We start from the raw sequence: 10841 nt of genomic DNA, 5'->3' as shown, positions 1-10841 counted from the left end.
TGGGAACGCCTTCTGTTGGACCTTCTCTGTTTGGACTGTACCATCAGAATTCAGAAGGTTGCCGTAGAATAGTCCAGAACCTGGTCTCCTCCAGGTGCATTGGAGATCCTTCCCAGAGCAACCCTAGTCCAACGCACCTGGAGGAGACCCCACGGGGGAAACATGGTTCAGGGATTCTGGCCCTTGCACATCAGCAGATGTGGTGTCTACTCAGAGTATAACGGCTCGTGACTTACTCATATAAATATGATGGCTTCTCACTCCAGCATTTTCATGTATTTCAAAGTTCATCCACAGAATTTCATGGTAAATTTTGGAGTTGCTGCTTGGATAAAATCCCAGGAATAAGTGCAATCTAGTTAAGGATGCGTCACGGAGGTGGGTAAAGACCTGTTTCCCCCTGCAGAAGAGGGCAGAACATGTTCCAATGGAGCAAAGCTCAGGGAACCAAGGTTCCCTGGACGTACTTCCTGACAGTCAGGACCCTGAGGGTGTGGATGGGCTTCCACGAGAGGTGGTTGAGGCCCCATGGGTGAAGTTGTTCAAGGATAGGCTGGACATGCACATGGTAAGCATGTTATGAGCAGAGCCCGCTGGAGCCAGGGGTCAGACTAGATGACCCAGGAGACCCCTTCTGACTCGCTGTGTTTCTATGTTTCTCTCTCTCACTCTCTCTGTATTTTCTTCTCTCTACTTTCCAGCACTCTCTTTGGCCACCATTCATAGCTTTAAGGTGCTGTCAAAAGCTGGCTTGGGTCAAGTCTGGAACAAAACAGCGCTTCAGAATCCGGAACCTCTGGCTCAGTTTGGCTTCCTCTCCCTCTTTCATTTCTGCAGTGTTGGCTTTTAAACAGTCTCTTTGCAGTCCTGTGTGATGATCAGCTGGGTATTACTGTCACAATTGCTTTCCTCGCCCACCATCCTCTGTTTACGGAGGAGCTGCAAATTCGCTCTTCCCAAAAAGGAGCCACGAGCATTTTAGAGACTGCCAGCCCTTTGTCTCTGTGTTTTGGGAGACGCTTTGCCCGAGACTCAGCAAGAATGCTCGGCAGGCCGGCAGATTCAATAAATACCCGGTGACGTGTGCTTGGGGCTGCATCTCACACCACCTGTTGTTCCATGGGTGGTGCTGATCTCATGGCCCCGAAGACGACCTTCTGGTGGTAGTTCCCTGGGAAGCATTTATTCTCCTACCTCATTCCCGGAATTTTATGGGGATCTAGATTTTGATTTACAGGGATCTTCTATCCACAACCCTTATGGATTTTCCCACCATTCCTTCTGCCTTTTAAAGACAGTGCAGCTGCATAGTGACTTTGAAGGGTGAGCGCTAGGAGCGCCGGGTCTGCAAGCCAGCTGTTGTGTCTCCACGCCAGTTCTCCCCATGGCGAACCCCCTGCCACTTAATGCTTTGCATGGACTCGAACGGGGACCTTTGCTGTTCTTCAGCAGCTGCTCCTGCTTTACATGTGGAAGGGTACATCTTGAAAAGGGAGGCGGTTGAGGCCCCATCGGTGCGGGTGTTCAAGGATAGGCTGGACATGCACATGGTGGGCATGTCGTGAGCGGAGCCGGCTGGAGCCGGGGGTCAGACTAGATGGCCCGGGAGACCCCTTCTGACTCGCTCTGTTTCTATGCTTCTATGTTTAAAAGCAAAGTAGGCAAGCCGCATGCCGCTGCTCAGGCCACATACAAAAGTGCCCAAGAGCTGCAAAAGTTTGCATGCCCCACAGAGCGCCTGCTCAGCCGTCGTGTGTGCGCTGCTGCAGACTGAGAGGGTCCTTGCTGGAGTCCCCGCTTGCCAGGGGGTTGCTAGGAGTCCTTCGGCATGTCCGTTCTTTTCCGCCTCAGCTCTCCAGAGCCTCACCACCTGTGTGCAGGTGGTGTGCTTGGACTGGGGACCTGGGAGAACCAGGTTCTAGACCCTGGGTGACTTCGGGCCATCCATTCCTTCTCAGCCTAGTCCACCTCACAGGGTTGTTGTGAGGAGGAATGGAGGTTTGTAAGCTGCATTGGGTTCCTCACGAGGGGAAAAAGGTGGGCTATGCATCTAATGTAATAATAATAATAATAATAATAGTAATAATAATAATAATAATAATAATAATTAGCAACCATCATAAAATACCGGCTTATGTTACAAGACTGAATGGAACTCTTTGAAGATGAGCTATATAAATTATGGTGGTGCCGATTCCTGAGGAACTTCTTTCAGCCAAGGATCGATTTTGGAGCTGCACTCAGGAATGCACTGGGGCCAAAGCCACGGGGGTGAGGCCCCGATTACAAAAAAAGCTCCAGCTCATTGTTGCTTCAGGCTCTCTCTGCCAGCAGGGAAGTCCTGGGAGATGAATTTCAGCCTTGTCGAAAGTGCGGGTGGGAACTGCACCAAAGCCGGGAAACCACCAATCGATTGGTGGCCGTGGGAGAAAGGACTGAGCCAGAGGAAAGGACTGCAGCCATCCAGGGACCTCAGGAAGGCTGGATTTGGCCCTCCGTCTGGTGTTCTCTCAGTCCCTCCATCTGATGTTCTGTTCATGTTGTGCGAAACTCTCCTTTCCCCACCACAACTAGTGGTAGTAGAAGGGTTGAAACAAAGCCAGGAGGTGGGTTGGAAGCGAGATTGTGGTGTGGCCCAGGGGCCTTTGGGAGCCCAGCCAGCTCTCCGCACTTTGCTATTCTCTCAGCTTAGCATCCCGACCTGTCAAGGCACCGGAGAGCTCGGGCAGCTGATATCTCAGGGGTGTAGAGAATGGTGTCTCCAGGACCAGTGGGGCACCTGCAGCCACTCAGAGCCCCAGTCTGGCTGTAAAAGGAGCTCTCCGTGTTGCTGGACGCTCAACCACCCCCAACCGGGATTAGCACCACGGACAGTGCCCCATTAAGGCAGCTGCGCGGCTCAGCACTCCCAAAGCTGTCTGTGGGGCGTGGATGCATGGAGATGCATCTTGTAGACTTGCTCAAGCACAGTTGGGTCTTCTTTCCTACAGGCACTTTTGGGAATGCTCTGAACATTTCCGCGGAAGAACATAGTCCGAGAAAGCAGTGTTGGGTTAAGTTTTATTTATGCAGCATTCCCTCTGCCAGGAGCAGGCTGAGGGACCGAGAAGATGGGTGAAGCTTGGGTGTTTGGGGCTGGTTGCCATGGAGGGATGGTTGTACATGGAGCACCACCTCTCAAGGAGACCTCACCAGGAGAGGGTGAGGCAGTGATGGTTTCTCCTGCCATGTGTTTCGATAGCAAGAGTGGTACCTACATAAAATAGCTCCCATGTGGAATTAATTGCACTGAATTGTTGAGTTAGAACCGACTTGGTGCCCCCAGGTGGGTGGAACGACAACTCCCATAATTTCCAGCCAGCAAGGCCATGGTTTGCTGGCCAGTGCCTCCAGAAGTCACCAGGTCCAGAAGGGGTTTATATTCAGGCTCTGCAGCCTGGGTCATAATACTTTCTGCTGTTCGGACATAAGTCTGGGAGCTTGTTTACTCTGCCTTGGCGTCTCTCGATCCAAGGGAAGCTTTAGTGCTGGCTTTAAGCATGGAGAAGGTGGGGCATCGTGTGTGATGGGATGGCTCTTGAAGTGGAGGGAAGGGTTTTTCTTAGTAACGTGCCTTCCATTTCTTCTCCCTAGGAGTACCTCCCCTGCAGGATCAGGATCAGCACTTTGAAACTCAGCTCCCGCTGCTCCTTCTCCCTTGCCCGCCCCTTTGGGAATACAAACAATTTTTGCAACCATGTCGGGAGACATGTGGAGATGGGCCTGCGTCGCCTTGCACCTTCTCCTCTGCACGTCTGTGTGGCCTTCCGTGGCTCGGCAGCAGCCTTCCCACCCAAAGAGACCGTTCCTTAATTTCACTGTGGACATGGCAGAGGTCTATTTCAACCACTTAGTGGTTGACGAAAGGAAAGGGTACATTTACCTGGGGGCTGTCAACTGGATCTACAAACTCTCTGGAGACCTGGTGGTACAAGCTTCCCATCAGACGGGTCCCGATAATGACAACCCAAAGTGTTACCCTCCCAGACTGGTCCAGCCTTGTAACGAGCAGTTGAAGATGACCAACAACATTAACAAAATGCTCCTCATAGACTACAAGGAGAACCGGCTGATTGCCTGCGGGAGCTTATACCAGGGCATCTGCAAACTCTTGAGGCTGGACGACCTGTTTAAGCTCGGGGAGCCCTTCCACAACAAGGAGCACTACCTCTCTGGGGTGAATGAGAGCGGTTCTGTCTTTGGGGTGATTGTTTCATACAACAACATGGATGACAAGCTGTTTGTCGCAACTGCTGTGGATGGGAAACCCGAGTACTTCCCAACCATCTCCAGCCGAAAGCTCCCCAAGAATTCTGAAGCGGAAGGGATGTTCGCCTACGTCTTCCATGACGAATTCGTGGCCTCCATGATCAAGATCCCATCGGACACGTTCACTATCATCCCGGACTTTGACATATACTATATCTATGGCTTCAGCAGTGGGAATTTTGTTTACTTCTTGACCCTCCAGCCTGAGATGATCTCTCCACCTGGTTCTACCACCAAGGAACAAGTTTACACCTCTAAGCTGGTCCGCTTGTGCAAGGAGGATACGGCCTTCAACTCGTACGTTGAGGTGCCCATTGGCTGTGAGAAGAACGGCGTAGAATACCGATTACTCCAGGCGGCCTACTTGTCAAAGGCAGGGGCCATTTTGGCCAGGTCTTTGGGTATCACGCCGGAGGATGACATTCTCTTCACGGTGTTTTCTAAGGGGCAGAAGAGGAAAATGAAGTCCTTGGACGAGTCCGCGCTCTGCATCTTTGTTCTGAAGGAGATCAACGATCGTATCAAGGAAAGGCTACAGTCCTGCTACAGGGGCGAAGGCACTCTGGATCTGGCCTGGCTCAAAGTGAAGGATATTCCCTGTAGCAGCGCAGTAAGTCAGAATCCTAACTAGGAACGTGCCATGTCCCCCAGAGCGGGCTTCCGCCCCGGTTGGCTTGGAAGTGGGAGAGAAAGTAAAATCCCCTCCCCTCATATGAATGGTGGGGGTTGTGGATGAATTATTTAGAAGGTCACTCGCTGGAAATCTTGGAAGTTCTGCCAGAATGCTGCTTCCCCGTTTTGACATCCCATTTACCACAACAGAGCGCTTATAGGTCATTTTCACCATGTTATATTTTGCAGAATGTCACATTCTAATGCACATGGGTGATGGGAGAGGGGAATATAATTGTTGCTAAATGATTGTTACTGCCGCAATGAATGTGTCTTGAGTAGCTCCAATGTGTTTTCCCTGGGTTCAGACAAAGGCCTTTTTAATCCCCCCCCCCACCCGCATTTGACCCTTTGGTGTCCAGTATGGCTTGCATCTTAATGCCTGGGTCTATCAAACCTGTTTTCGAACAAGCATCTTTCCTGCGAAAGGGAAAGCTTGGGGTGGGTCAGAGAACCTTCTTCCTCTGGTCACCGTCTTTACCTCCCGTTTGCAGTTGTCTTTGTCTCTGTTGAGCACCATTATTTATTTTTATTTTTTGGCTACCCTCACTCTGATTTGATTTCATAACTAAGGAAGGATAGATGTGCTCATCTCTGAGTCTCTGAGATTGTCATTTTTTCCCCAATGAAGCACATTTCATTCCAGTTCAACACAAACATGCACTTTACAAAACAGAAAAAGAAAATTCCACATGGGAAGTCACACATCCTTTGCAGCGGTCACATCAGTGTCCACAGTTGGTTCTGCACTTTCGGATGCATGGGCCCAGGGACTAAGACAAGTTTGGGCACATTTTGGAAATGCATACATGTTTCTTTGCTCACGTTTCAAATACACACATGTTGCTGAACACACTTCATAGTGTATTGTGGAATGCATTGCAAGCTTGGAAATGTATGGATTTCTCACTGTAGATTGTATTTGGGTCCATGCTTGGCTCTGGGGGTTATGGAATGAGTAAATGCATAAAAGGAGGTTTCCGGAGTGAACTTCTCTAGCACTGCTGTTAATGACAGTTGTCATGCAACTGAATCAAATTTGCTGCAAGGCATTGCCATGAAGCCAAACCAGAGTGAGGGCAGTGTTTGTGTCTTATCTATTATTTGTTAGTAATATGGATAGACTGCTTGATGCAATACAGACTGCAAATGGACACTGTTTCCTGTCCTTACACTGGCATCATTTATTTATTTATTAAACCATTTCTATGCTGCCCCTTGCCAAGGCCTCGGGGCGGCTTACAACATTGAATACAAAATACATTAAAACAATGACAATTAAAATATATACAGTAAAATAAAATAAGCCGCCCTGGCTGAATAAAATTCAATAATATTAACATTTAAAATGCATGTGAAGTCAAGCTGGAGCTGTGGGGAACACCGGGCACCCTTCTCTGCAACCCACAACAAGGACTGCAGAGTCAGAGGACTGACATAGCTTGGCCCAATACTCAATTTTGCGTTATCCTCTGCACAAGACGAGGTCTGTATATTTTTTTGTTGCTGTTTAGTCACAAAGTCATGCCTGACCCATCGCGACCCCATGGACAACCTTTCTCCAGGCCTTCCTGTCCTCCACCATCCCCCGGAGCCCACCCAAGCCCACACCCACCGCCCCAGTGACCCCATCCAGCCCCCTCATCCTCTGCCGTCCTCTTCTCCTTCTGCTGTCAATCGTTCCCAGCATCAGGGTCTTCTCCAGGGAGCTGCTCCTTCTCATCAGGTGGCCAAAGTATTTGAGGAGATCTGTATATCCCCCACAGTAAAAAAGATGTCAGTTTCCCTCCCTCCCTTGCCTTTGATGCCCCACCTACTGAAATCCCGGGTAGAGATGGAACCTACATATGCCCCTTTTTGCATGCTTTCACTTTAGCAAAGTAGCAAATGACTTCAGAGACACTCCGGGTCCCTCCCGCCTGCCCATTTCGGCTCCCCTTCTGGAGTAATAGCTTGTTCAAGGCCACGTTCAGGTTGGCAGCGTCTATCACAGAACCATCCTTGTCTGTGGATCTAATGGAGTGCAACATGAACACAAATAATTGCAAAGGAGGCGCCGGGAGCAGCGCTGCCTTTTATTGCTCAGGCAGGGTTGGAGGGGAGCGGGAAGGAGAGTAAACTATCAGCCAGAAATCCTGCCATCTGCAGATTTTGCTGCAAGTTGGAAAGCTTTGCCACTGAGCCGGAGTGGCAGCTGTGACCGCTCGAGTCAAGCCAGTGAAACGAGAAGTTGGTAACTCAGCCGTGCCGCGCTGTTTGCTCAGCAGCTGCGGGGAAGTGCCGTGTATCGCGGCGGCCCTTGCTGCAGTCGGGTTGCATCTGGGTCTGCGAACTGATGGGGGAGGGGGAGGCAGGGCTTCTGTTAAACAGGGTCGCTTTCCGTTTCAAAGCTGAGGAACCTCGTACTGGAATCTCAGTGTGGCCAAGAAGATCAGTCCAAATCAGGGACGTGTGACCATTTTTTAATGCCGGCAAAACATCCCACAAGCTCATGTCTGCCCGCCAGCGCCCAGGCAGCTGAGAGGTCCACAAATTCATCAACGGTGCAATCACATTCCAAAATGAGCGTGTCTGTGCAGGAAAAGTTTGCCCCTTTAGAACCATGCCCACAGAAACGCACATTTCCCCCTTTGAAATGTGCACTTTTCTCAATCAACCAAGCAGAAAAATAAATTGAAAATGAAAACCGGAGCAAGGAGAAACAAGCTTGAAGCCGCATTTTGGAGAATTTCAGTGAGCTGGGAGATCATTGGTTCTTCCGTCCTTAATTCACATGAAGAAAGCAGGCACATTTAAGCCTGTTTTTGGACTGGCTTCGGTGAGGGTCCCATTTTAGCCAGGAAGATGTGATATAGGTCAGGCTAGGAACGGATGAATCTGCCCCTTTGGTTTTTTTGAAATTTCTCATTTTTCTGCTCTTAAGCTCAGCTCATCCTCTGTACATTTGCATGGATTGAAATCTGTGTGTACTGGTCTTGCTTCCTGCCTGCATACCGCCTCCACCCCAACCTCCGAATCCCGTGTCCTCTGCAATGAGGACATGGCTTGTAATACAATTTCCTTGTTTCACTGAGGACCAAGCTGAAATGGGGTCCTCTTTTCTTGGAGGGACAAAAGGGAGTCAGACTAGGGGGTTTACTGGTGGTGGCAACTCAAAACACAACAAAACCCCTGTTTCCTCCTGTCAATAGCAGGGGGGTCCTGCCACCACTCAGCACCTAAAAGCCTTCTTGGGTACAAGTCTTTATGACAGGGGACTTCTGGGAAAAGATGGAGTTTGCCAGCCACCGTGGCAGACTTTCTGTGTTACGAAGTTAGCAATGTCGTTCTGCATTTCTGACTCTTTCTTTTGCAGTCTTGGAGCCAAAGGTGTGCTCCTAGTGCTTAGTTTTGTCTCTTTTAGTTTGGCTTTGAGTACGGGGAATTGAGGGTGGGGTTTAGCCCAGCTGCTTGCTTTTAGGACTGAATGCATGATGCAAAGCAAGAAAGCTGTTGCCCAACCTGGTGTGCTTATCTGTAGAATCAGCTCAGAGAATCCTCTTTGGCCAGAGAAAGTTAGGCTCTGGGAGAACTGAAGGCCCACTTAACCCTGCTCTAGTTTCAGGTCAAATAGGTTTGGCATGTTTCTGTTGTGCTTCTAAAACCTGCAAAACCTGTTTGACCTGTGACAAAAAATAGTGGGGCAAAAGCAAAGTACGTGCGCTGCAAAGAAAGCATCCCACCGCCTTTGGTCGTTTCCATTTCTAGCCTTCTTGAGCAAGGGAAATGGTGGATATGGTCTCATGAGGCCTGTGGCTTTGCAAGGGAAGGCTTTCTGGAAGGATTCTTTCTGGTCTGCCTTTTAACTGGCTGCTTGCCCAGCGTTCCCAACTTAAAGCATCACTGTGCTTGGACTTCTTGCTTTGCCCCTTGACCCTGCTCGTACAACATGCTCATTCAGGGTGGAAGAGGGCCTGGGGCGGCTGACTGGTACTATTGTGTCTGAGATATTTTAGGCAACACGCATCTCCCGGCTGCCCTCTTTGGAGGCGCGATCAAGTCTGCTCTTTATATGATTGGCTTGTCGCCCCAGGGCAGGCCTTCCCACCCAGAAAAGGAAGCTGATCCTAATCGGCTGCTCCGTGCAGGTGAATCTCACCCAGCGGGGATATGTTCTGTGGCTGCTCATTTCCCCAACCCTCCTTCCCAAGCTGGAGTTTTCCACAATGTTTCCTTGGCAGCGGCGAGTAACTCCTCTCCAGTTGGGAAGGAGGCGATTTTAGATGCGGCGCCTGGCGATGCTGCTCGGGGCCCCAGCTGTTCCCGTACGTGGTTCAGCAGATTTGGTCACGTGCGACCTTGCCTAGTGGTTTCCCTGCCATGCGTTGCTTTTGCTGCCACGTCTTCCTGCCAAAGCTGACCTCAAGCTGCCTCGCCGTTACGTTGCTTCGCAAGTGTGCAAGCCGAAGGGAAGAGTTGCATAAGAGGCGCTTCTTAAAGGAAAGCAGAAAAAGATCAACCGAACGGAATAGAATTGGAAAGCCGAAAAGCTGGGAGCAAAGTCTCAGAGCCTCTTCACAGAGCAACCCAGTTGCTATTTAAAGCAGAGCTGGGCTGGGGGCAGCATCCTGCACAATAATGATTTTGTTTGGCAGTGTGGTAATGGGCTCAGCTCGGTGCAGCTTCCTTCTACAAGTCAAATCCCTCTCCGACCCAGGCCTGCGACATCCGCAGGGGAGGGTGGATGCCGTGAACTCGGCTTGCCTTCACAAGTTTTTGTACTCTGGGAAGCAGAAACAGCATCACACACCGTTGCTGCTGTCGCAATCACCAAGAGCTCAGGATGGGGTGAGCATGGGGAAGGCAGGTTGTGCGCAAAAAGAACACAACCCCCCTCGCGGAGCAGTGCCCCAAATCGGGAGCCTATGAATGCTCTCGTCTCCTCGCTACCTGTCTGTGTATTTTTAAATTTGGCTATGCCTGATTTGTGTTAAGCCTCCAGGAGGCTCCTGCCGTATTTCCCCCAAAATAAGTCTGGGTTTTAGATAAATTTTTGCTCCAAAAGACTCATTGTGGCTTATTTTCAGGTGATGTCTTAATTTTTCATGGACAACAATCTACATTAATTCATTTATTCATGTACAAAAATCTACATTCATTCACATACAGTTATGCCATCTTCTTCTGGGACATCGTCATAACTCTCCAAACCCCGAATTGTGTTGCAATGGACATACTAAATGCGTCTGTCTTGCTGACGATCTTAACTTGGGCTTATTTTGGGGGTAGGGCTTATATTATGAGCATCCTGAAAAAATCGTGCTAGGGCTTATTTTCCGGTTTGGTCTTATTTTTGGGGAAACAGGGTAATTAGGGCTCTTGCCAGGTTCCAAGCCTGGAAGGATAGAATTTTATTTTCTTTTTAAGTTCGGTGTTTGTTGTTGTTGTAGGTTGTTTGTTGTTAGTCGCAGTCGTGTCCGATCCATCGTGACCCCATGGACAACTTTCCTCCAGGCCTTCCTGTCCTCCACTATCCCCCAGAGTCCACTCAAGCTCACACCAACTGCTTCAGTGACTCCATCCAGCCACCTCACCCTCTGCCGTCCCCTTCTTCTTTTGCCTTCAATTGTTCCCAGCTTCAGGGTCTTCTCCAGGGAGTCCTTCCTTCTCATTAGGTGGCCGAAGTATTTGAGTTTCATCTTCAGCATCTGGCCTTCTAAAGAGCAGTCGGGGTTGATCTCCTCTAGGACTGACCGGTTTGATCGCCTTGCGGTCCAAGGGACTCGCAGGAGTCTCTTCCAGCACCACAATCCAAAGGCCTCAATCCTTCGGCACTCAGCTCTCCTTATGGTCCAGGTTTCACAGCCATACATTGCAACTGG

The 10841-nt window shown here is 49.9% G+C and overlaps 1 protein-coding gene across 5 annotated transcripts in view; it reads left to right on the top strand.

The window, feature by feature from the left end:
• The first annotated feature begins 3736 nt into the window (after positions 1-3736).
• PLXNA4 (plexin A4) overlaps positions 3737-10841 on the top strand; it is a 498163-nt gene continuing 491058 nt past the window's right edge. For 4 of the 5 annotated variants that reach the window (XM_044428509.1, XM_044428519.1, XM_044428528.1 and 1 more), the window contains exon 1: positions 3925-4918. In XM_044428509.1, coding sequence (XP_044284444.1) covers positions 4058-4918 — 861 coding nt within the window. In that variant the 5' untranslated portion in view covers positions 3925-4057. Of the gene's footprint in view, positions 4919-10841 lie in introns of all 5 variants that reach the window. The other variant, XM_044428501.1, reaches the window with a different exon arrangement.

This window comes from Varanus komodoensis, unplaced genomic scaffold (genome assembly GCF_004798865.1).
Source record: "Varanus komodoensis strain SLA01 unplaced genomic scaffold, ASM479886v1 scaffold1, whole genome shotgun sequence".
In the NCBI taxonomy this organism is placed as follows: Eukaryota; Metazoa; Chordata; class Lepidosauria; order Squamata; family Varanidae; genus Varanus; species Varanus komodoensis.
Note: the sequence above shows the minus strand (reverse complement) of the source record. Positions and strands in the feature narration are given on the sequence as shown.